The following is a 27,187-nucleotide window of genomic DNA, read 5'->3' as shown; positions in this document are numbered from 1 at the left end:
CTAGCATTCATCACCTTTTTTTTTTTTTTTTTTTTCAAGCTAACTATGACTTTAGGATGCTGAAAAGAAGGAAAAAAAATCATTGGACATGAGCTGTCTGGTCCAAAGGGATGGCTCCCCGGAACATTTGGATTGGTAGGTTTCTGAGATCTTAGTGTCACTTTACAGCTGTAGGAGTCAACAGCAGAACAACTAAGGGCCAAAGTGCAGTTTGGAAGTAGAATATCTCACTTTGCACTCTTGTTCTCTCCCATCTCCGTTTTTAACACTGTCCTTCCTACTAACAGACTACATTAAGTCAGTGGCACAAACTAAATCCTAGAAAACTGAAACAACTTGAAAACAAAATAGTGGTGAAACACTCTGAATGTGTCCTTCCAAAAATTACATGGTGATAATGCAAGACAACCCATAAAGTCCACAACATAATGATTACTAGAAGCACCAGATTTCATTAACTGGCATGATGACCTTTATTATAGTGCTTAACAAAAATCTACAATTGAAGATGAATTACTGTAGTTCCATTACAGAATCACAGAACTGAGGGGGTTGGAAGGGACCTCTGAAGATCATCTAGACCAACACCCCTGATAAAGAAAGCTTGCTGCAGTAGGTCTTAAATTACTCAGATACTTAAAAAAAAAATAAAAAGAAAACTTTCACTAATATGCAGTAACAATTAACTTGTGATATAGAAAAAGCAGAGGAGGAAACAAGCTGATAGAAAACATTCCTAGCAACTCATCTTTCAGTCATTACCTGTTGCAACATATTTTTCCTATCTTTCAGAGCCCAATACACGGTACATAAAAAAAAAAAAAAAAAAAAAAGAGTAGGTCAAATTTTATTGTTCTTCAGTTCTCAAGAAGACTGAGAACTGAAACTAACCGAATTTCATGCATTAGAATTTTCTTTAAGAGTTTTCAATAATAACAAGGCAGAAGAGCCCATCAATTTTCTTCTAGGAAAACACACAGATAAAACTAGAATAATTAAGAACAAATTAATTTTGTAATGAATTCATTTATATAGTAGACGCTATCTAGAAATCACTTCAGAAGAAAATAACAGACATTTTTCCTTTTCTGTTTTTCTGACTTTTAAAAAGCAGCTTCAAGTTTCTTATTAGCATAGTAACTGTCTTCCCCAGCCATTGCTAGTCTTCCCACTCTAACAATTTTCTCCTTTCCTTTCATCTGTATTTTATCCATAATATTCCTCAGCGTCCACAGTGCTCATCTCCCTAATCTGTTCTCCTCTTATTACATTCAGTTCAGTATTAGTCATCACCTTTCACTCTCTCATGGGGGATACTTACTTTGTATGATGTGAATGACACTTTAAATAGAAGAAAATGATTGAAGTTGGAAGGGACCTCTGAGGATTATCTAGTCCAAACTAGCTGCACAAGCAAGATCATCAAAAGCATGTTGCTGAGGACCACATCTAGTCTACTTCTGAGTAACTCCAAGGATGGAAACTCCACAACCTATCTGGGCAGTCTGTGCCAGTGCTCAGTCACCCTTCAAGTGAAAAAGTGTTTCTCTGTCATGAAACAGAGCCTCCTGTACTTCTGTTCATGTCCATTGCCTCTTGTACTGTCACAGGGCAACACTGAAAAGAGCGGCTTCATCCTCTTTGCACCCTCCATACATACACACACATGCATGTACCTACTGATAAGATTCCCCCTACAGATCTTCTCCAGGCTAAACAGTCCCAGCTCTCAGACTTGCCTTGTAGATAGATATTCTAGTTCCTTTATCATCTTAATAGCCCTCTGTGGCCTCAGCAGTGCTAAGTATAGGCAATTACTTCCCTTGACCTGCTGGCAATGCTCTTCTTAATGCAGCCCAGGATACCATTAGCTTTCTTTGCAGCAAGGACACATTGCTGGCTCATGTTCAACTTGGCATCTACCAGAATCTCAAGTCCTTTTCTGCCAAGCTGCTTCTCAGCTGGTCAGCTCCCAGCACGTACTGGTGTCTGGCGTTGTTCTCTCTTAGGTACAGGATTTTGCACTTCCTTTTGTTAAGCTGCATGAAGTTCCCATCAGCCCATTCCTCCAGCCTGTTGAGGTCCATTTAGATGGCAGCACATGCATCTGGTATACCAGCCATTCCTCCCAGTTTTGTAACATCAGTAAATTCTGCCTTATTATCCACACCTTTAATGAAGATGTTGAAGAGGACTGGACCAAATACTGACACTGGGGTACAGCACCAGTTACTGGACTCCAATCAAACTTCATATCATTAATCATGATATTTGGGGCCCAACCACTCAGCCAGATTTCCATCCACCTCCCTGTTTGCTTCCCAAAGGATCGCTTAACTGTTGCTGCAAATGCAAAACTTCTAAAGAAACTAGATACAGATTCAATCAAACTCACATCTCAAAAAAACTAATGCAGAAATTCTGAAAGCCAATTCTAAGAAATTTTTATCTTAAAAAACCATAATAGCATTTTGTGATATATGCATTTCGGGCTAGTGAAGTTACATCTGAGTTAGGCACATGACTTTTTGATTTTTAAGGCTGAAATGTTTTCAAGATGCAAGACCATGTAAAATTGCATCTTTAAAAACCATTAATACACACAAAACTGTAAGCTCAAAAGGGCCAGGAAAATATAGTGTAAACTAACTCAAACACTGCTTGAATAAAACCAGTAGTGGATCAAAATAGTTTCAAGAGCATATAAGTGGGTAAGTAAAATAAAATCCACAGTACACCTCTCTACGCTCATGCTCAATACAATGCATTAATTTGTATAATAATGCAGTTGGATAAGTTGCATAAAACAAGACTTTAAATTTATTTGGAGAGAAGAGGGAACAGAACATCCATAACCTTTTTTTAAACAGGCAATTTAGTGTAACCGTGATACTCAGATTCAGCAATTACTCATAGAAATTTATTTTAGAATAAATATCTAGGTACTAGCACAAGTACTGAGATAGCTACAGGATTACATAAAGATCTTACCTGTTTTGAACACACCAAAGAAGCCATAACGCATAGATGTGGTGTCAAAAATAATTTTAGTCTCATGATTAAAATCGCTAGGACACTGTATGCCAACAGCTGCAATGCATGGTATATCACCTGCAAAAAAAAATAATAATATATATATATATAAACTGCACAAAGAAGCATAATATTTACATACTTTCGGTTTGTCTCAAACTGAGAACTTCACTTTCAGTATAGCTTAAATGACAAGTTTATCAGCAAAAGAGTCATGATGAAAGTAAAGATCTTCACATTTCAGACAGTGAACAGGACGTTCTTCTAAAGTGTATACGGCATGTAGAGGTATGAAGCATGAAGGAGAAACATTAGAAATAAGAGGAATTGGCTGGCTACGCAGGAGATTCTGAAACCTAGTGTCCTGGTTTCAGATGGGACATGATTTTCTTTACAGTGTCTGTCACGATGCTATCTTTTCACATTAGGAGAAAAACAATATTGATAACACACCCATGTTTTAATTGTTGCTGAGCAGTGCTGCATGGAGACAAGGACATTTCAGTTTCTCAGCTTTTTGTACTGTCCTGCCAGCTAGGTGCTGGGGGAGAGAGGGCAGAAGGGGATGAGGCGACAGAACCAGGGCAGCTGACCTGAAATGGCCAAAGAGATATTTCATACCATACGACATAAAGGAAAAAAACTAAAAACTGAGTGGAGTGCCCCCCCCAGTGGGGCAGCTGGCGAGGCATCTGTCAGCAGGTGGTGAGCAACTGGCTTTGTGCATCATTTGTTTTGTGAACTACATACATATATATATTATCATTACTGTTATTTCTCCCTTTTCTGTCTTACCAAATAGCATTTATCTCAACCTATGAGTTCTATCCTTTTTTCCCTTTTTTCTCTCCCATCCCACTGGGAGGTGGGGAGCGAGAGAAAGACTGCATTTTGCTGAGCTGCCTGCTGGGTTAAACCACAACACAGTCAAGCAATAAGAGGTAACATTTCTTATGCAATCTCTTTACAGAAGTGAAGAGACCTTGCCAATACTTTGTTCTAAGGCCTAAAGTAATTAAACATGAAAAAGAAGAAGCAAATACAATCATCTTTGCTATTCACACTACTACAGGCAATTTGCTTTAGTATTCTCAAAGTTAAAAAGCAGAGATGTCACTCGGCACTAATTCTACATTGCCTGTGGAAGTGCTTTGGAAAAACACAGAAATGTGGAAAATGCATAGGAGCATTTTTACAATCTGTGCTTTAATTTGATTATAATATTTGAACGGCATGAGATTTCCCTCATAGCACAAACCACCATCAACTGCTGTTAAAGTTTTGCACTGTACTTGCTGACTTAACCAAAAATAAAGAAATCCATTAGAAAGCTGCCATTCAACTGTCATCTTTGGGTAATTTTATTAAAAGAACTACATCACATTTTTTTTCTATTATGGTATCTTTAAAAAAATGCATTTTAAAAGAGGAAATATTCATCAGTCACAAGATTATAGCATGGAACCTATTCTGCTACTCAGTCTACCTAGGTGGAAGGTCCAGCACAATTTCAATGCCTTTCCATACTGATCTAGCAAAAGCTTCAAAGCCTCCTATCTTGCACTGCCATCCCATCGTTGGTATATTTTCGTTCAATATTCCAGAGTTATTTTTTGGTGACACACTAGACAAAAGTTAAAACAACAAAACAAAAAATGCAAACAACTAGCTTAAAATAAACCACATGTCAGCATCAGTATTGGAATACAGCTTGCAACTGGTTAAGTATTAACTTATGAATAAAATTATGCAGAAAAAAACCCCAAAAAACTTACCTCACCCTGGATAAAACGTTCCTCTCTGAATATAAAAAAAAAGAAAAAATCATGTGATTTGTTTATATCATACAGAAACCATTTTTATTTTATAAGCATCTATAGTGGTTTTAAACAAATTAATTCAGTAAGCATGTGTCAGCTCCTGCATGAATTTACAAGGGCTGCTCTGAAAGTAATGCCTCCTGTTTTATCATCAGCCCACTACATCAGAGGCAGATGTTGGTGGTACGGCAGTAGAGGTTGAACCTTCCCACCAATATTCTATTATATTTTGTTGCCACGTGACAGATTACAGCAGAGGAGCAGTCTGACCAAATTGTGTCTGACATGGAAGTGCAGATGAAGCAAAGGTACGTCACTGAATTCCTCCATGTGGAAACAATTGTGTTCATGAATTACTTTGTATTTGTGTTCATAATTACTTTGTATAAAGCAACGACACAAAAAAAGTCAGGCACTCATTTATTCAGGTACTATATAGATTATTTATTTATTTCTGAAAAAGTCAAAACCAAATGTGAATACAGAGAAAATTACATGCACTTGTTTTTATCTGTGAAGGCAAAATGGTGAAACCTGCTCACATCTGTTGAAATTTCAGTAAAAGCCATCAAGACTCTGAAAAGCAGAGATGACTGAAATGACTGAGTGAAAATATATATATATATAAAAAAAGAGGAGGGTGAGCAAGAAGGTATGTCAGTTAGGGAAATGGCAATATTCCATTGGCCAATTTCACTCCTTTTTAGTACAAGTGATGCCAAATGCCTGTAACAGATAAAGTTAATACAGCTGGGGTCCCTTCCTAAAAATGAAACTTAGATACCTTTGCAACCTGGAAAGAAATAACAACAATGGGGAGGAAAGAACTTGCATTCACTATTTACACGCCTATTCACTTTTCTCCCACAAGTAAATACTGGCTTAGGAGCAGGGCTGAAAAATAAATGATGAAAACGAGTATTTGCGGGTGGGGAAGGCTAGGATGTCTAAAACTAAGTTCAGCAGTTAAACTTAGACAATCTGTAAAAATATCAAAAATAGTACATCCAAGCCATTCAGTTAGTGAACTATACATAATCTGTTTGTCCTTTTTGACAGATAATGTAAAATTTTAAGTTATTTAACATATATCAAATCAGACGAACTTCCACCAGACAGGTCTGCTTTATATTCAAAAAGAACACAATCTTTACCTTTCATGTTGTCCTGTCTGAGAAAAGGTCCACCTAAGATATTTAACTGCCTGAAGAAAACAAAAGCCAACAAAAATTTGAATAAATTTTCAAGAGCATTAGAAAGCACTTCCAATATTTGCTAAATTAAATTACACCTGAGCAATCTCATTTTCAGACAATGCTACAATAAAACATGCAATGCTTCAGCTAAAAATTCTTTTTGAGGATATTTAATTAGCCAGGCAGTCAGCGGTTATCCCAGCTGTTCTTGTGTAAACTGCAAATTATTTTCATACAAACTATACGTAATCAAATTTACGAAAAACAGGTGTAAACTTTAGTTATAGTACTCATCAGCTAAGTGACAGAAATCTTTTTTCAGTGTTTAACATCAACTCATTGACTCAGGACTGGAACTTTGGTAAATAACTATGTAAAGGTAATTCTGAATTGCATTCAAATATTTTTGACAAATTCTGTGTTATTACCTCAAAATAAATAGTGATCCCTTGAAAGTAATGAAAAACTCTATTCAAGGTAAACGTGATTCTGTAAGTCAATCACTTACCCTTTTGATGATTACCACAAAAACTACCAAAACAACTGGTAGCAGTAGAGTCTTTATGTATCGTATTGGAGTCTACAATGGAAACAAACTGAATTAGTTGCTTTCTATTCATCTAGGATTACACTGATTGTCATTTTGAAGAAAATACAATATAATATAAAAAGTTCTTCCTTAATTGAAACATAAATTTAAACATACAACAAGAACAAAGTAAGCTTAAAGAAACTCAAATTTCTTTCAAATTTACTTTAGTAAAGTGTTTGACACTGTCTCCCGCAGCATCCTTGTGGAGAAGCTGGCTGCCCATGGTTTGGATGGGCATATGCTTTGCTGGATGGCCAAGCCCAAAGAGTTGTGATCAGTGGAGTTAAATCCAATTGGAGGCCAGTCACAAGCGGTGTCCCCCAGGTCTCGGTACTGGGGCTGCTTCTATTCAACATCTTTATTAATGATCTTGATGAGAGGATTGAGTGCACCCTCAGTAAGTTTGCAGACAACACCAAGTTGGGAGGGAGTGTCAATCAGCCAGGGCGCAGAAAGGTACTACAGAGGGACCTGGATAGACTGCATCGATGGGCCAAGGTAAACTGTATGAGTTTCAATAGGGCCAAGTGTCAGGTCCTGCACTTTGGTCACAACAACCCCAGGCAACCCTGCAGGCTTGGGGAGGAGTGGCTGGAAAAGCTGCCTGACAGAAAGGGACCTTGTTGTGCTGATGGACAGCTGGCTGAATGTGAGCCAGCAGTGTGCTCAGGTGGCCAAGAAGGCCAATGGTATCCTCACTTGTATCAGGAATGGTGTGGTGAGCAGGACTAGGGAAGTAATCCTGCCCCTGTACTCTGCACTGGTGAGGCCCCACCTCGAGTACTGTGTTCAGTTTTGGGCGCCTCAGTACAGAAAGGACATGAAGGTGCTGGAGCAGGTCCAAAGAAGGGCAACAAGGCTGGTGAAGGGCTTGGAGAATATGCCCTACGAGGAGAGACTGAAGGAACTGGGGCTGTTTAGTCTGGGGAAGAGGAGGCCGAGGGGAGACCTTATTGCTCTCTTCAAATACCTGAAAGGTGATTGCAGTGAGAGCGGGGCTGGTCTCTTCTTACTGGTGACAGGACAAGGAGAAATGGTGTCAAGCTGCGCCAGGGCAGGTTTAGTTTGGATATCAGGAAAAACTTCTCTACAGAAAGGGTTGTTAAACACTGGAACAGGCTCCCCAGGGAGGTGGTTGAGTCACCATCCCTGAATGTGTTTAAAAACCATTTGGATGTGGTGCTCAGGGACATGATTGAGTGGTGGGTTGTTAGAGTTAGGGTAGTATGGTTAGGTTGCAGTTGGACTTGATGATCTTTAACGTCTTTTCCAACCTGAGCAATTCTATGATTCTGTGATTCAACTCCACCCAGCAATCTCACTAGAGGTCCTAACACAAGGGTCATTTGAATATTCTTACCCTTTCCTTTGCAAGCCACTCAAAGACTAGAAGCAGGTTGTATCTCAAAAGAATTTGAATACCCTGAGTAATCTCTAAATGTTCCGAATGCATATCTAGACACTGGTGAACTAGAAAAGTCTACTAGCAGAACATTAAGAAGCTTTGATGTTCATCCATAATCCAAATCCACCACATCTTTGTAGCTCTCATCACATTTTCCCTCTACTCAGTCACATAAAATCTTAAATTTGCAGAACTGTGACCTTTCACTTATCTGTAAACAAATACTTCTTTCAGTAAAGGAAGAATTTTTCTTAGACATGAAATCAAATCACTTATTTTTTGTCCAGTTCAAAGCATTAAAACAATTAAATTTAGCTGAAGTTCATTAAATGTCTCTGACTTGACCAGTAACCACTTGGAACTTGAAAAAGAAAAGTCTTATGATGGCAGTTATGGCTCACAGACATTTTAAGTTATGAATTGAGATAAACAAAAAAAGTTCACTTTTCCATAATCACCAAATTTGATCAAATTACCTCTTTTTCCATGAAGTCAAACTCTGCAGCACAGGTATACATTAATGTATCAAAATCCTTGTAGCCAATAAACTTAGCTTTTAATATATTACCTATATGAGCCTGGTAGGAAATACAGGAGAAAAAAAAAAAACTGCAGTAAGCAAAAAAAGGGACTGTTCTCTGCAACCAAGTAGTTCAAATGTACATGAGAAATCTGTTTAATTAAAACACAAGTTTATATCATCTGCAATATTGTTATGAATGGACTTGAGTAGATTAAATAATATATTTGATTGTAACAGATCGTACAAAATAAAAAGCAAAAAGCAGAAGAAAAAGGGTAATACCACTGCAGCTGGATTCAACAAGAGTATAGTTTACCTACTCACATTTCAAGACACGAGCTTCCCACCTCTTGCCCCTACATCTACATATGCAGCATCAGTATAGATAGGGTTTAAACAGCAGAATTTTATAACACAAAGACTTAAGTGCAGTTAGGAATCCTAGTTACAAGCATTTCAGAACTGTCTTAAAAATTAGAGTCAGAAGAAAGTGAACTAAGAAACAGGGTAAACAAAACAAAGATGTAGATAGAAGATATCCAAAATAAACAGATCTCAATTAAGCCATATTTAAAAACAAACACACAGTACTTATGAACTCAACAGTAAAGACATCTGTCTTTTCACAAACAGGGCATAACACCTCAAAGTCATCATTTATAATGAATAAAAAATTAAATAGGCAATCCCTATTCCATTTCTGCAAAATAAATCTTAGAATTTCAGAAAATATAGCATTAAGACACTAAAATCGAAGTATTAAGACAGTACATTTTCGAAAGGTGCAATCAGATACTCAGATAAAAGAAAGAAGACTTACATCATCGGCTACTCCAAATGCTAAAGAAGTTAGGTATTTCAAGGTGACTGTCCCAACCAACCACGCACATCCTTCAATGACCTTAAAAAGACATTCAGAATGCAACAATCCTCTCTGCAAACTTTTAAATAAAACCTTTTTCTTCAAGAAAGTTTATTAAATTTAATGACTAGTTAAAAACTCTCATAAGTTATCACCAAAGTATACATTTTTTTCTAATCAATTACAGTTCCCAGATTTGAGAACACTGGAGTTTTTGGGGGGTTTTTTGTTTGTTTTTGTTTTTTGGGTTTTTTTTAATCCTACTACAGCCTCTCCATTACTATCAGGTAGTATTACTCTGCGAATCCAAACCTTTGAAGGAATCTGCCTTACAGTACCTCTTCAAGATAGTTTCAAGAGAAACCTTCAAAGAAATATGGAAGAATTATATACAATCACTATTTTTAGTTACATATCATGTTTACGCCTGTAACAGAAGAAAAGAAATTCTAGGCCATTTAGTTTTATTTAGTTCCTTTTAAGATTGTCTCAGCTGAGTAGAAAAACTTGGCTCAGCATCTTGTATCTGACAGGGATGAACAGCAGATGCTTTCAGAGAGAATATAACAGATACAAACAGATCTTTGACCTAATGTAACCAAGGTATTTATGTGACCATGGGTTACTTTCAATGATCAAATTTAAGGGCTGCAAATGAACATAAATACCTGAGGGGTACCTAATCTTTTTCTGTGTCTTTTGTTGTTGTTGTTGTTTTGTGGGGTTTTTTTTGGTTTTTACTTCCACAGTATAACAGTTCTCCCCCATAAACTTACCGCTGCTAACAAAAAGGGCACAAAATAAAATGTACCTATACTCTTATCCTACTCACTAGGCTTTGTCATATTTACCTCAGCCTTACAAGATGCAGAATTCTAACCCTTTTTAAAATCTCTACTTAGCAATTCTTTATTAATAGTTATCACCATACTCTTTCTACTACAGCTTAACTGTGGAACATTTTGGAGGAGACCATACTTTTTTCCTAAACTTAGTTATGTAATTATGTATATACTGCTTGATGTTACAAAGATTATTCTAAAACGATGATATAGGTCACATTTTTACTACTCTGTAAAGTAGTATTTTAATTGTTATTTCTACGAGCACTGTTACTTATCTTAACCACCTCTTCCAAACTGTCTTTTGTTTTAAAGAGTTTTTCATACAGAGCTTAGGTACTGCAAACAGATTTATGTTGGTAGTATAAAATTAAATGTACTGCCATTTGAAGGTTGCTTCAATTTAGTGAAATAAATGTATATTTATTCATCTTTTCTTCCGTCAGTAATTTAAAATGAATCTCTGGAAATAGGGACAATTTACTTGAAAAAGAGTAGTTTATCTGTATTTCTTGATTTTCAGCTGCTAGCAACTAAACTAGATGTTTTTCCTCTATTTCACTAAAACAAAACAATAAGGCATGGTTCTTTTTCTGAAATTCAAAATGTATGAAATTCCTTACCCACAGACACACTTGACTTCTGCTCCTTTTAAAGACTCGTGGGCTCAATTCAAGAATTCCCTAAAAATAAAATGAATGTATATCTCCAGTTAAGATACAGCGACAACAAAGTGTTCCAGTATCCTGGATGATTTTTTATTTTATTTTACTAAATCTATTTTAACATGCAGCAATTTATTCAAAACAAACTAACAAAACCACACACCAGACTACAGAATCAACACATCCTGAAATATGAATGAATACACAGTACTGTGATTTACACTGCAATGGCAAAACCTACCGAAATAAAAAGTTTTACTGCAGTTTATATATGATTAATGAAAGACTACTCTTCTTTTTACTTACTAAAATTCTGTATTACGCAGGTCTAAGTTTCCTTAAATCAGAGCCAATGGTAAAAAGATTTCTGAAGGAATGAATAAATTACTGGTAGTTTCTGTTTCACACTCTTTCTCATTTTACAATACACAGAAAACTCACTTTGACTTAATTATGTTTTTAATTACATTGTTCATCAAGTGCTTTTAGAAATCCAGTCCATATGTGGCATAGATTGAGAGCACTATATGCAGTAAAGTAACAGACAAACAATAATATTTTTTTTCTAGACAAAAAGTAGACAAGAAACTCAATGTAACTGTAGTTAGTATATAATCACAAAAGTTGCCACAAGCAACTAGAACAACTTTCTAACAAGCAAACTTTATTACAGCAATACCAACAGTGAAGGTAGCTTCATCTTAGCACAGCTCAGAAATTGCCACTAAATGGCAAACACTGAGCTACAAATTTCTAAGAGAGGCAAAAAGATTGAGGAATAGAGATTTTTTGTAGCACACTAAAGCAGACAGGTTCACTCGATCTTACCTCCTTTTTCCTATGTACATAATTCCCTTAAGAAAAACCATATTGAAACTAAAAAAAGGTCAGGGGAGTTGTTTTTTTGTTGTTGTTTGCTTTGTTTTTTCTTTTTCAAGTCTAAATGAAAATAGTGAATCAACACGATGAGCCTTCACTGAATAATTTCCCACTTGGGGTATGGCTCAGCAGTTTCAAACCAGTCTTAAACCACTGTTACATACATTATAGTCATTTGTACTGTATTTGCAGTTTCACAACTGATAGAGGAGCATTTAAAACAAAACTCCTCCTTGCTCCTCCATGTTTTCTTTTTGAAATAATTTTGGTCAAATATTATGACTGTTAACCAGGGTACATATTCTGTAAAATTTAACCTGACCTAGATAAAGAGGAGAGCTGAGTCCTAACTCAGTCTCCCTTATGAAGAGGTTTTGGTGTGAAAAAACATGTGGTTTTTTAGTATTTATTCATTCACCAAATATCTTTAAAATCTGTTTGACACTTGAAAATTTTCTCTATCTGTTAATGCAATAACTTCACATTTTACAGCAACACATACAAAACAGTACAGCATTACATTCCTACGTCTTATGATTTGTTGTCCTTAAACAACTTACCCAGATAACTACTAGAGATGCAGCATAATATGATGTCAATAACATTGAATTACCAAACATCAGAATAAAACACACTACAAGAGATACCTGAAAGAATAAAAATAATTAAATTTAAAATAGAAAATAATTGCTAAATATAGAAATTATCTTCTATCACAAACAACTCGACATTTAAAGATACATCCCACCCAACAACTGCAAGTTTGATACCCAGCTTAGAGAGTTGTTCTGAAAACACTGATTATAGTTACTTAATTGTGACAGACAGACAAGTATAGAGTATTGTACTAATTTATATTTAAAAGCACATATAAAAATATTTATCACAGGAGAAACTCATCTGACATGATAAATCAGTTATAATTTTTGAAGTTATTCCTAACATAATGCAATAACTAGAAAAAACGAGTATCTCTCTATTCTGTTATCTATCAGAGTCCTGGACAAACATTAAAAGTACTGAATAAATGTCTGTCGCTTTCTTTCTTCCAAACTGAGAAGCAGATGTTTAAAACATTATCATCATCAAATTCAGTGAAATTTAATCACACACACAGCTATAGCAGGTTGAAAGTCAAGGCTGAAATACAACTTTTATGCACCATACTGACCTCCTACTGTGCTTTCTTATTAAGAGAAAGCAAGCTGCATTCATTTCTAAACTTAGAAAGCCATAGTAACAATTAATTTCTGCCTTCTCTTTCTATGCACAGGAATAAGAAATAATAGCATAGTTATTAATAAAATATGCAGCCTTTTGTATATTTTTTTTCCACAGTTAGACTTGAATTCTCCACAAAAACAAGGGGGGTGGAGAGGTGGAATCATAAACTCCACTAAGAAGGACTAGCAGTTTACCCAGCTTCATTAAGCTTTCTCTACAACATAACACAAATATTTATCTATCTGAATTTAGGCTTTTTATGGCACTTTGTCACAAATATGATACATTAACTGACATAAGTCAAAATGTACAAATATTTAATCCCATTTCTACCAAAAAAATTACTACGCCAAGATGCTTATTTGCAAATTTTCCTTTTAAGTGTGACTAGGAATATGCACTTAGTGTTCCAGGTTTAAATCGGAGTTGAGCTGTACAGAACTTATTACTGCCTTTCATTTACCAATTACATTTCAAAGAGTATGGAAAAAAATATAAAACAGTTTAGCTCAGAGCTTCTTTCATGTGGTAAACATTCACTTTCTGTTCACTAAGTTTGCATAGCAAAATTTTAGCAAAAATACGTATTTAAAAATAGACACAACTCTTCAAAAAAGTTGTTTACATCTTCCTATATATTTATAACTGTAGTCTCTCTTCAAAGAGCAAAAAATCCTGGCAGCAGAACTCAATCATTTTCTTAACTTTAAAAACCTTAAAGTTCAGGTATATCACGTTGAAGCTCAGTTGTCTTTTACTTACCGTCATCTCCTGCCTTTCTTGACGTTCTCACCAATTTTACAAAAGGCTTTTTTTTTTTCTCCCCGGACTGATACCTTTTTTTTGTCATCCTTTCTAAACAGTTCTCCAAATAGTTCAACTGCAACATCTTTGTGTGATTCAGACTTCAGTAATTTTCAAAACCCAGTTTTAGCTGGGATTCTCTAATTTTGACTTGCAAACATCTAATTTGTTGTTTCCACTAACCAAAGGCAAGAGATGAATGCTACCTTTTCAACTTCTTATTGCTCATGCTCTATTACTTTGTCTATTTTCTGCTTGAGAACGCATCTTTGAATTAATGGAATAAGCAGAGACAGAAAATAAATATTTCTATAAACCTTTTAGGTTGAAAATTTGTATGGAGATCAGAAATTCCAATGCATCAGTCAGATGGTCATTTCTGTCACTGTGATATGCACATTTAAGATCAAATATTTAAATCCAGGCCCCTCCATCTATTGGTGTATCTTCTCTTGAGGGAAGAGAGGCCTTAGAAAGGGATCTAAATACATTGGCACACTGGGCAATCATGAACAGCATGAAGTTCAGCAAAAGAAAATGCTGGGTTCTTCATCTGAGATGGAATGATTCTCATCACAATTACAGATGGGACGCAAGTGACTAGTGCAGCCAGTGACCTGGGGGTACTGGTTCCAGCAGGCTCAGCAGGAGCCAGCAGTGTGCCTAGCAGCCACGAAGGCAAACTGCATTTCAGTTGTATTAAAGACAGCATAACCAGTTGGTCAGAAAAGACGATTATCCTGCTCTAATTAGTGTTGGTGCAGCCTCACCTTGAATACTGTGTGCAGCCCTGGGCTCCACGGTATAAGAAGGACATTAAGGTCCTTGAAAGCTTCCAGAGGAGGCACCACAGCTCATGACAGGGCTGGAAGGCACGTCCTGAGAGAAGCTGAGGACACTTGGGTTGGGCTGTCCAGCCTGAAGAAAGAGGAGGCCAAAAGGTGACCTCACTTCTCTCTGCAGCTTCCTGAGGAGAGGAAGCAGAGAGAGGTGCCGGGTTCTGCTCCTGGGCATGGATTCCATGGAGGGAATGGCACAAAGCCATCAGAGAGTCAGAGCAGATATTAAGAATAATTTCATTACTGTGAGGGTGGTCGAACTCTGGAGAACAGGTGGTTGATGCCCTGGGCCTGCCAGTGTTCAAGATGCATTTGGACAACACCCTCGTTAAGGTGCTTTAGCTTTTGATTAACCTTTAAATGGCCAGGCTGCTGGGCTTGATGATCTTTGAAGGTCCCTTCCAACTGAACTATTCTATTCTATTCCTATATCTTTTCAATCATCTTATAACTAAGAAAAACATTTCAGACACAATGTCTTTTGAAGTTCTAAACACTTTGATAGGACTTAAATTGGAAAAAAAAATTACCATATGAACAGAGAGTATCTTCTGTAATTTGCAGGAGTCAATATAACCCATAATACACACAGCAAATAACGAAGCTATCTAGAATCAAAAGCAAAAAAAAAAGTTAAAACAATTTGCAGTGGTTAAGTTGCTCTAGCAGATACATATTCATACACAAATATAAGTATTCAAACAATCATACATAAACTTTTATTGCTATTGTTTGCTAAATATGTCAACATTTTATAACTGTTTCTTTCAAGAAACAGGAATTTTGTTGCTCTTAATAACAGTTATCAAGCATACTCGAGCATTTAAGGAGCAAATATTCAGTTTTACAAAAATTTAAGTCATCACAATACTGCACTGAACACATCATCTTTCACCCATGAGAAAACAAATTAAAAAAACAAAACACAAACATAAGCCTTAACTAACATTATCTAACCCCATATTTTCAGCAAGCATGAGAACATCCACAATTTGCTGCTGAGAAAAATGTGATTCACTGATTTGGTAGCTTGCTAAAAACATAAGGAAAATTCATGAAATTATGAATTGAAACTATAATTTCAAATTTCAAGGCCAGTATCTAAAACTGCGTATAGCAATGGATTCCTTATAATATTTTACATAGTTCTATGGCTTCCTCATCTCCAGTTAGGAAATCCGCACACACAGTATATATTGATTGTTCAAAAGTATCAACTCAAATCAATCAACACCTCTTCTGAGTGCGACAGACCAGTGAAATGGTATGGAGACATGGACAGATTTTAATCAATAGGTTACTTTGCAGTCAATTCAAACATTAAGAAATTGTACTGCGTGACAGTATCCCATTGCTCACATTAGCATTTACTACATTTCAACACTAGTTTAAGTTACCTCAACTGTGAACTCTCATACAGTAAAATTTTGTCACTACTGTCAGGTTTATTAAAATTAAATAGGAAACCATGCAAAATCATGCCAGATATCACATGCCATGCAAACTTTTCTCTATCTAAAAAAATCTGAAGAGCGCAAAGCAATGCAAGATAAATGCCTTTTTGATTTTTGTACTTCAGTATACGAAGTTTTTTTTTTATGTTCTGCACTTGTTCTAATGTAGTGATCTCAGGCTGAAGGTTGCTTTTAAGGAAAAAGGAATTTGTTTAGCCCCGGTTAAAAAAAAAAAAAAAGACTGGGTGTTTTAAATGGAACAACTTCACATTTAAGACTAGAAATAACCTGGTCTGATAAATGGGGTGAATCTTTCCTGACAGCAAGTGTAAAGTCTAGATGAAATGAAAGCATCAGGATAATTGTGAACTCAATGGCTATCTAAGCAAATTGACTATTTTGTATAAAGTAAACAAAAAGGCCATGTAGAGATGAGTATGGTCTTACCTGAGTTAGAAGAACAAACTGAGCAAACTGCCAGGGAAGCATGAAAAAGATATTAGAAACACACAGTGCAATCAAGCTTCCTTTATTAATATTCGGAATCCTTGGGAAAAAGAGACAGAATAGGTATCAGTAAGTTAAATTACACAGATATTTGCTATTAACGAAAAGTACAACAGAGAATGGAATGAAAACAAAGTTACCTTGGAAGTTAGCTAGCAATAACAATCCATGAAAAGTAACATTGCTCAAGTAAATTTACTATCATTTTTCCATCAGTTTACAAAAACAATAGCTCTAATGTTTTTTAATGATTTGACGAGTTACTCTTTACCAAGCATATCTTTTTCCGGCAGCATGCAATGCAGCAAGTCAATCTATACCACGTAGAGTAGCCCACTTTTTGTAGCAACCACAGACAGGTCACAACTATTTTTATTTCTGCCAGAATCACAATTGTTCTCATAAAAGTCTGCATCTGACAGTGATTTCACTCTTTAGCATTCTCTCTCATTTCTTCCATATTTCCTTTCTGCAACTTTTTGCCAGCGATCCTGGCAGAGGATTCCAGGGCAATGACAAATGCATGAAACTCACCTTACACTGAAAATAGCCTGTTTTCCATCTCCTGCTAGGAAAGTTTTTTTATTTAAACCTAGCTTTGAGATCACATCAGAAACATGTCATGATTCAAAATTCACAAAGGGGCCTTCAAAAGATTAGGAGATCATAAATATTCTGCTGAAAAGAACCCAAACCCAACAGATTACAGTGGTCTCAGCAAATTCTGTAAAATTTTCTTCAGTTTCTCCTAAAAAACCTTGAGATTAACTACTGAAGTCATGCTGAGCACAAATCTAACATATTACATAAACGCCATTATTTGCATTGCTGAAGTTCTAGACCCTGTTTCAACGATAGTTCCTACATTACATCAGAAGACTGGCATGCATAGAACTGGTTCTTGAAGTAGGAACTCTAACTGAGAATCTGAAAGTTGTCTTAAAATGTTGTATCATCTTTTTGAAATCTCCTTCTGAAATGGCTAGACTGAATAGCTGACTCCTTCATTAGTCACTGGTAGGCACGCAAGGTCCAGTACTACTTCATGCACCAAGATTTGAAGTAGTAGCACATCTATCTAATCAAAAGTGTCATAGTTAAAGATACAGAACATATACACTGGGATCACCCTAACCTAATTTCATTGTTTTTTGTTCAATCTTGCTATTTAGCCTTAAATGAACAGGTGCCACTCTAATAAAGAATCTAGCAATCACTCTACAAACTATTCCTCATAATATTTTTTTAAATAGCATGTATCATTTTTCTTACCTAAAAAACACAAGTTAGTGACAGATGAGAGAGATACATTGTTGGTTTAATCATCACTAACTACAACTCAGTATGACCAAATAAAGGAAAATCTGGGGTTACATATACAAAATTCAGCTAAAACACAAACACACTGCAAATCTGATGCAACAGAATTCAGTGGAAAACCCTTAGTATTAACAACCATGCTTATTTTTCAAACCAAAGGCAAGACACAATCACATTGCAGGCCAGAAACAACCACAGAAAAGCAGGGCTAATGAACTCAGGAGCATCCCTGCATTATTATCATTAGATTGCTTGAAAGACTGAAATAATAAACACATAACAACTGCAAGAACATAATAGCTTATGGGTGCTATTGCATCCTCTGTTTCATAACATAAGCTTATTCTAAGTGCACTCAACATACCACTCTCCAAAAGGGACAAAACCAATTCATGGAGTATCAGCTTGTTTTTCATGGAATAGAGGTGACATCAACCAAAAATTCTTTTTTTTTTTTTTTTCAGTTCAGACATTTATTTGCCAACACAGTAATTCTGACATTTATTTTAACCATGTCTTCAAGTTGAAAAATATTCCTTTTAATAAATGAGTAACATGACTACAGCTCTACCGGTGCATCATCTGCAATGTAACAGCCACAGGAAAGTTTCTATGTTAATGACATCATTCCTACAGCATAACAATATCTAAATAAATGTATTTAAATATGCTTCCTCCCACATTCCACTTTTTAACTCACTGTAAGAAGCTAAGTATAAATTGAGAGGTACCTGAGAATATAGGTCAAAAGCAACATCTGAAGCACAAGGAATGGGTATGAGAAACTTTCACGAAGAGGTGGAGTCCACATGACACGAGTGCACTAAAAATAAGAACTGGGTTAGCTGATAATGTTTGGTGCTGTATTTTCATAAAGCAATGCATCAGTAGTTCAAAATGAAAGACCAAAAATTCTTCAGTAAAGCAAACCCCGAACTACAAGCTTTTATTTACAAGCCAAAAAAACAAAAGAAAATGAAAAACCAACAGCATAATAAACAAACCAAATCAAACAAACAAAAAAACACCCCACATAAAGAAAACCAACAAGACAGGAAGCAGAAAAGAGAAGGAGAAAGGATGCAGCTTTCAGACTTGAGGTCTATGATGCACTGTTTAATTTAAAGATAAATCACTGCTTTTCCAAAATTAAGTGTGACAGACAGAGAACATCCAAGAAAACAGCCAGGAGAGCCTCTGCTTGTCTCTGCTTCTGCTGAACTTAACAAGTCATTCAGGTAACTGACACCATTCCCAAATTCAGGCAGTCACTTGCCTGAATTGCACTTACATGGACAATGTGAGTGGGGAGAGGATCTGAAGGAAAAACCAACATACTCTTCATCACACTTGAGTTAATTAGTTTACAAACATTTTACATTTTTAGCAGCATCAAGACAGAAAATTTTATAAAATCTGCTCTGCAGAACAGGCTAGTGAAACCAAACAAAAGCTTACAGAGCTATTGTAAATTGTTTCCTTCACTCTTTAGCCTACTGGAGCGAAAGATAATACAATTAAATCAACTGAATATCTTTTTCATTAATTTCTTTGGGTTTGTGGCAAACAGCTCAGCTACTTCACCGAAATTCTAAGCCCTTATAATCAGTTCATTAGAAAATGCGTGCACACGGCACTGGTCATCAAAAAAATGAATTATAACTTCACAGTTAAGAACGTTACTTTATATTCTTTTTACATTTTAAATGTGTGTTCCTATGTGATTAAATAACATCCTTCAGACTATTTCAGTTTTAAACAGTGTTCTTTCAGATGCATAAGCAGTTTGTCAGCAGGAAATCATACTTAAATGGAATCAGTTAAAAAAATACGAAAACACAAACCACTCTAAGTCTGGACAAAAGAAAAACAATCACTTTTAAATCCAAGGTTTACAAGTAAAGGTAAGAGAAATCTTTGATTACAACTATATAGCTAGCACCTAGAAGGCTTTCACCCAATACTTAGCAGAAACAGTCTGAACAAAATACATCTTCAATTTGTATTTATTTACTGTTGCAACAGAGAGAATTGTGCTTATTCTATTTAGCGTGCAAAATTTTTGCAAAATTACTAAGCATGCTTTGACAAATTGTTTCTGTAGCTTTTCTTACACAAACATATCTTACACAATAGTATTACCCGCTCTCCTTTGTCTAATTCCATTTCCCTTAGTGATTAATCACTGTAGGATAGGTAGCATTGAACCTGTGTCCAGGAAACATACAAACAACCTACAAGAGATGGGGAGGTTCTCCCATAGCCTGAAATACCATTTTCCATTGTTGCAATCAGTTAGCATGATATAATCTGAAGTAAATAGAGTGATTTCAATGCAGAAAACACCTAAGTCCCTCTACATATCTTCTGCTGCATGCAAAACAAAGCTGACTGTGTAAGTAACAAAAGGCAGAAATATATGAAGGCAAATGAGAATTAGCATAGGCTTAATCCCCCTTCCCCCCAAAAAAAGGAAAAATACTTTGATGGATATTAATATATGCTCCTGAAAGGACTGCTGAAAAGAGAGTTCTGTTCACAAATTGCAATGAAGGTCAGCTAGAAGAGGTGCTGGTAACTTCCTATCTTAAGAGAGGAAAACGAAAGGGTAGGTCCATTCAGAGACCTTACATGAAGGTTAACAGGGGATAAAATTATTTTGAGTACATAGTTTTGGACATAAGCATTATGGAAAAAGAAAATATTTCAAGGAGAGAACAATTTTGACAAACAAAGGGATTGAAAATGGCTATCAGTAGACTCATACTAAAAATGAGAAAAAGGTTCTTCATAACTAAAGGACGAAACTTAACACAGACAATAATGGATTTACGAAACCGTACAGTATGTTTATACCATCGTGTCCCTCTGCTTTGATTCCCAGAATCTTAAAGACATTTTTAAAATATAGTTTTATCAAAGATATCATCAGAATCAGAACCATTTATTTGCTTGTTGTTCTGATATTTTACATATATATTAATAGTGTAAAACAGGTGTTTAAAAATATAAAATAAATGCAAAGTTGCATGCCAATTACCATTAAAATTAGTACACGTAATTGTGAGAGATTTATGTGTGTTTTCTGCAGCCTAAAGAGAGACATTAGGACAGCACAGCTGACTGTGCCATTCTGTGGCAAAACAATGTGTACTCTTGTCAGCATTTTCTAGCAAAGTATAAAATATAAACTCCAAATTATCACAAAAAAGAACGGCAGTAGTACAGGGATTTATTTGCGCTTTGTATATTTATTAATTTCAGATAAAATACAATGCAATATTAAGAAAACTTCCACTGTTTCTGAGGCTCACCCACATGATACGTCTACGCCCAGTTACGTCTGGAACAGGAAGAAAGATTTTGGAGTTTCGAAACTTGAACTTGTTGTGCTGCTAAGATTTCAATCTCAGAATCACTTCATGCTTCCTTTCTGATGTTTATTTTTTAAATCTAAGGTGACACATAACAGTGCTATACATTATACAAGTTGTAACCTATTTTGCATTCAGTAATGACTTGTCCCTATTAGCCTTTTACATCCACTCTCTTTTAGATCAGCAACATAACTGTCTTTAAGGAAATGAGATTGATCTTACTCTTTAGAAACAGAAGTAAAATAAGGTGGTAGACCTACCTCTCCATGGTTGAAAAAGTAACACAACACGGTAATGAGGCCTCCTAGACGGCTCCCGCTGTGAAAAGAAGATGAAATATAAATACAAGATAACTTCTTCACAGCTGATGCTCCTTCAAAAATGTGGAGCATTTACTTATAGGTAAGTTTACTGGGGAAAGCAAAAATGCTTTCGGGCATCACAGAAAAGTAATCTACATTGCACAAAAGATATTAAAAGACTAGCTAGACAGCTAGTGTTTGCTCCAGAGCAGACAACTCTTCATACATCAACTCTTTTCTGCAGAGCACCAATTTTAATGTAAATTATTTGTGAAGCTGCTATTCTGCCTGTCACAAGCTTTGGTTTAGATCATTACATCAGCAATAAAAATGAGCCCAACCAGTTACAGCCTTCGATTTCTGGTGCTCAATCTGCCATACATAGAACTTGGTCCTGAGAAGTGCAGAGCATTTTCATTTATTTTTAAATCCCAAGCAGTATAAATGAAGTATCTCTTCCCTAAGACATCGATCAGAAAACTTTAGAACTTGCATGCGCAATCACTCACAGGACATCTTTGCAAATATTGGTCTGAACCTAAGATCTTATTAATGTAATCCAACCAAGCGTGGTCACAAACATATAAAAAATGAATTCATACAAAAGGATCAATGTAAGATACAGCCTAATTCTTATGCGAAGTACTGTGATACTGACGTGTAGAAACTTTTAAGCCCTTAAGATCTTTTTATAGGTTTCTAAATAAATCGCGTTTATGTGTTGAATAACAAGCACCATGGAGCCAACACTAAAACCCAAGATAGTACTTAGTTTTTCTCACCTGAAAATAGCATTAGATAACAAATCTATTCAAACAGATAAAACCTTATTACCAATGTTCTGTGACACAAACCAAGCAACCTTTTTGTGAAAAAAAACTTGCATTTCTACTCTGAATTGGACAGAAAGTACTATTTTTGCTACTCAACAGAAATATCAGCCAGCCATTCAAGATTAAGGAACAAAAAAACAACAAAATCCTTACATCCTCTCAGATCCTTCACCCATCACTAATATACAGACCAAACAGAATCATTGAGTTCTGGGATTAAAGATACCAGCTGAGTGCTAAAACAATCTCCAGGAAATGTGCGTTCTTGCATATAAAACTCAACCTCTCATTCTCCAAATACTAAAAGTATCAACACTTAAGCCCAAAATGACTAAATAAATATGCTTAACATTTAAATAAATAAATATATTTTAGTTTTAGAAACAAAATTAAGTATTTGCTAAAAAAAAAAAAACCTTCAAGTTTTCCACAAAGCTTTAACATTGTGATGAAACATTAAAGCGTGGGTGTCCAACCTTTTAGCTTGCCTGAGCCACACTGAGTGAAGAGGAGTTGTCTTGCACCACACATGAAATATATAACATCACTAAGGTATGTAAGTAGCAAAACTTTATTTTTAAATATATACTAACATTTTGAATTTTATCTGTTTTATATTTTATCATAGAACATTTAACTTACGTTACTTTCATGACAAAGTGGCCATTAAATACACAATTTGCTGAATTTACATATTCTGAGAACATGTGAATTACTGTAAGTATAACATGCGTATTCCATAAACCCACCTTTAGCATGCTTGGATTAGCTAATTACCACGTGTTTGTTTAGATGATTATTACTTGTATATTGATAGTCTTAACAGCAGAAACACTAATCAAATACAAATGCAGTGCACTGCACTCTTCCCCCCCACAGTACTCCACTGTCATCTATGCAGTCCGTGCTCGAGCTACACTCAATAAACATATGGAAAAATACTGCTAAACAGATGTAATGATGTTAAAAGTTTACAATCAAGAAGGTTTTTGGGTTGGACACACTTTAAATCTAGAGTAGAAGGTCTTTATTGTATTATGAATGCTTTAGAGCTATCAGGCCCTGTTATTCTACCACATGAGAAGAGATCAGATAATCTGTAGCACAGAATAGGGAAATGCACCTTGCATCTTTTCCAGAAAATGAAGTGAACACAGCTTATTTCACAGAGAGCAATATTTTGTATAGAGTGAGATTGGTTATTTTCTAACAGCGCAATGCTATAATGTAGGAGATAAACTAGTTAACCCTTTCTACTGCCAATATAAAAAGATAAATGATAACTCTTTCTATTGAAATTCTCATATCACGCTAAGATTGGTGAAGTACACGTACAAAATAGCTTTTACAAAGGCCCTTCCACTGGAAGCTATATCCACCCATGTTTAAAAACCTACTAATTATTTAATAAATTTACATCATTCTGATTTTGAGAACTGAAGATGACGTGAGCAGTTAACTCTTTGTCTAGAAGAATCAGGTATGGAATACTGAAAGAACGCTGATTTGCAGGTACTATTAGCTGAAGCCTAAAGGAAGTCATTAGGGAATTGCACTAATTCCTTTTTTATGAACATGTAAGAAACAAAATACTGAAAAAGTACTGTCAGAAGGAGATATGGGAAATTTATTGGTAGGTCCTTGAGATGCACTATCATCTTACACGTGCTGTCCTTCAACTGCAAGAGCAGAAGGAATGGGGGAAAATCTTACAGTTGAATGAAGTGCTTATCACATAGATACCATTAATCTGTCAATTAAAAAAAAAAACACAACCTTAGAATAAGTTTTCAGCATATTCCTTCAATTGTCTTAAGAGAGAATGCTCCTGAATTTGAAGCCAATGAATCATACAAGAAGATTCTGAAGTGTCTTTGACTAACCACTGGTTGCAGTTTCACACTACAGCTAACCTAGCTCAGCAGCTACTTCTGAAAGGACAGTTCTACTCCCCTTCCTAACCTTGGCCATACACAGAGTGAGTGCTAGGACAGGGACATACTATGTCTTGTCATCTTCTAAGCTTCAGGGAAAAACTGGCTAAGGGAGTTAGACATCAAAAACAGTCCTCAAACAGAAAACTACTACAAAAGCAACTACATTTCTGCTAACTGAACTCCTTGAACAACAGAGTACAGTATACATAAATGTGAGAACATAAGCTAGATTAGAAAATAATGATAAGAAAGCAGTCTTCCACCAGGCTATCACCTTCCACCACCAATTAAGCGGCAAATTAAGGCTGGAATAAAAAGATGATACATTTCATGAACACATGAGAAAAAAAATTAGCCACAAAAAATACGTAAGCTTGAGATGATTGTTGCTAACAAATTCAGAAATCATAGGATGACTTGGGTTGAAGGGACCTCAAAGATCATCTAGTTCAAATCCTCCCTGCCGTGGGCAGTGTTGCCAATCCCTAAAAACAGACGATAGATCAGGTTGCCCAGAACCCCATCCAACCTGGCCCTGAACACCTCTAAGGATAGGACATCATCTTCATGGCCCTCTGCTGAACCTGTTCCAAAACCTCCACATCCTTCCTGTGTTGGGGGCCTCAGATCTGGACACAGTACTCCAGGTGGGGCATCACGAGGGCAGAGCAGAGAGGGACAATCACCTCCTTTGCCCTGCTGGCCACTCCTCTTTAGATACAGTTCAGAATAAAGTTGGCTTTCCAGGCTGCAAGCAGACACTGCTGGCTCATGTTAAATTTTTCATCCACCAGGACCTCTAAGTCCTTCTCAGAAGGGCTTCCCTCACAGAGTTCTTCTCTCAGTCTGTATACATATCTGAGATTGCCCTGACTCAAGTGCAACAACTTGTACTTGGCCTTGTTGAACCTCACTAGGTTCACATGGGCCCACCTTTCCTGTATGAACAGGTCCCTCTGGATGACATCTCTTCCTTCTGTCGCATTAACTGCACCGCTCAGCTTGGTGTCGTCTGCAAACTTGCTGAGGGCGCACTTGATGCCATCATCTATGTTACTGATAAAGATGTTAAAGAGATTGGTCCCAAGATGGACCCCTGGGGGGACACCACTCACCACCAGCCTCCACCTGGACATAGAGACATTGACAACAACCTCCCTGGCTATGACCTTCCAATCAATTCCTTATCCGCTGAATAATCCACCCTTCAAACTCATATCTCTCCAATCTAGAGATAAGGATGTAGTGCAGGTCCATGTCAAAGGCCTTCCACAAGTCCAGGTAGATTATATCATCTGCCCTTGCTTTGTCCATCACTGCCGTCACTCCATCATATAAGGCCAGTTCGACAGTATTAGAGGATGGCTTCTCACCATCGAATGAGCCAGGCACTATGAGAAAGCCTTCCAGAAGTCATTTAAAAAAAAAAAAAAAAAAAAAAGATCAGCTTTAGGGGAGAGACCTACACCAATTCTTAAGATTACCTACTTCACCACAGTAGAATGGCATTGCTCCAGATTCAGCTGTTTTATTTTTCACACTCTCAAGAAAAGCCTAAGGACTCTGGCTTTCCTTGGCTAAGAGGAACCTCTGAACACATGCAATATCTAAGCAGTCATCTAGATTTGGTATCCAACTACAAACGCCTTGAGGAGAAATAAGATCAAAATCCTACCTGCAGGAAATTGCACAGTCTTTTGTTATTTTTTATAATTCCAGCTAACTAGTAGCTTACAAGTTGAAAGTACTATAATTTATATTCTAGTCATCTTGACTACCTAAATTGCAGATCGTTTATATTTACAATTGAACTGCTTACGATACTCAAAAGTTACCTAACGAAAACATTGAGAAACTAAGATATTACTGTCTTTTCAATACACTAATATATGTAACGTTGCTTTCCATACACTTTCCTTTAAAGAAACATGACAAGTTAATGATATTAATATTCAAAAGATACCTAGTTCCTCAAAAAGTGACAGATTCATTTTCCACATTAAGGAACTCAAACATAGATGCTTTACCCCAAAATGCCTGATAGTTACACTAGGCAACTTCCTCTTTCCACTGTCACATTCAGCTCCCATCCTGTGCTGCTCTTTATCTGAACTTTCACCATATGCTTCAGTGAGAGGAAGAGAATAAGGCAGTGAAGCCAGGGAAAGAAAAGGAAAAACAATCACCTCACTTAGAGGAAAACACAGCAGTTTTTTGCATTTCTGCAAAATCGGCAAATGAAAATAGAGGTACAAATATTTCTGCTTCTATTTTTCTGCTGAACATGAAGTCTATTTTATATATGAAAGTATGTTACAGTTCCTGAAATTTAAGGACAGATACTGAAAACAGAAATTCGCTGAAAAAGGGAAGTATGTCTGCAAAAGAATGCATTGCCTTCCAAAATACTTCACCCCCTTCGCTGTATTAAAACTGAAAGAAATTCAGTATTAATGGAAGAAAAACACTGTAAAAACTCCAGTCTTGGTTAAAAGTGTAGTGTCATTCAATTTTTTTTTTTTTAAGTATGAGTTACATTGATAACTTTAAGAGCACAATGATACAAAAACCTATTTAAAAACTACTTAGTATTTAGTTTTATCCACAACCCAGTGGTATCAACATGATACCACTTCATTGAAATCTCCTGCAAGTTCTTGTAGCGTCAGTATATATTTTAGTAAACAATATTCTTTGTCCAGGTAATTTTTAGTGATAATGTATATTCCAGTAAAAATATGACTACTGTACAAAGAATAAATCCTCAAAATAT

At 36.1% G+C, this 27,187-nt stretch overlaps 1 protein-coding gene across 2 annotated transcripts in view; it reads right to left on the bottom strand.

The window, feature by feature from the left end:
- DPY19L1 (dpy-19 like 1) overlaps nucleotides 1-27,187 on the bottom strand; it is a 48,112-nt gene that overhangs the window by 6,232 nt on the left and 14,693 nt on the right. For both annotated transcript variants that reach the window (XM_021387156.1, XM_021387155.1), the window contains exons 8-19: nucleotides 21,603-21,660; nucleotides 18,697-18,788; nucleotides 16,586-16,685; nucleotides 15,215-15,292; nucleotides 12,378-12,464; nucleotides 10,897-10,956; nucleotides 9,390-9,470; nucleotides 8,523-8,624; nucleotides 6,558-6,629; nucleotides 6,008-6,057; nucleotides 4,809-4,833; nucleotides 2,992-3,111 (exon numbers count right to left, since the gene is read on the bottom strand). In XM_021387156.1, the coding sequence (XP_021242831.1) occupies nucleotides 2,992-3,111; nucleotides 4,809-4,833; nucleotides 6,008-6,057; nucleotides 6,558-6,629; nucleotides 8,523-8,624; nucleotides 9,390-9,470; nucleotides 10,897-10,956; nucleotides 12,378-12,464; nucleotides 15,215-15,292; nucleotides 16,586-16,685; nucleotides 18,697-18,788; nucleotides 21,603-21,660 (925 nt within the window). The remainder of the gene's footprint in view (nucleotides 1-2,991; nucleotides 3,112-4,808; nucleotides 4,834-6,007; nucleotides 6,058-6,557; nucleotides 6,630-8,522; nucleotides 8,625-9,389; nucleotides 9,471-10,896; nucleotides 10,957-12,377; nucleotides 12,465-15,214; nucleotides 15,293-16,585; nucleotides 16,686-18,696; nucleotides 18,789-21,602; nucleotides 21,661-27,187) is intronic.

The sequence above is a fragment of the Numida meleagris genome, chromosome 2 (assembly GCF_002078875.1).
Source record: "Numida meleagris isolate 19003 breed g44 Domestic line chromosome 2, NumMel1.0, whole genome shotgun sequence".
NCBI lineage: Eukaryota > Metazoa > Chordata > Aves > Galliformes > Numididae > Numida > Numida meleagris.
Note: the sequence above shows the minus strand (reverse complement) of the source record. Positions and strands in the feature narration are given on the sequence as shown.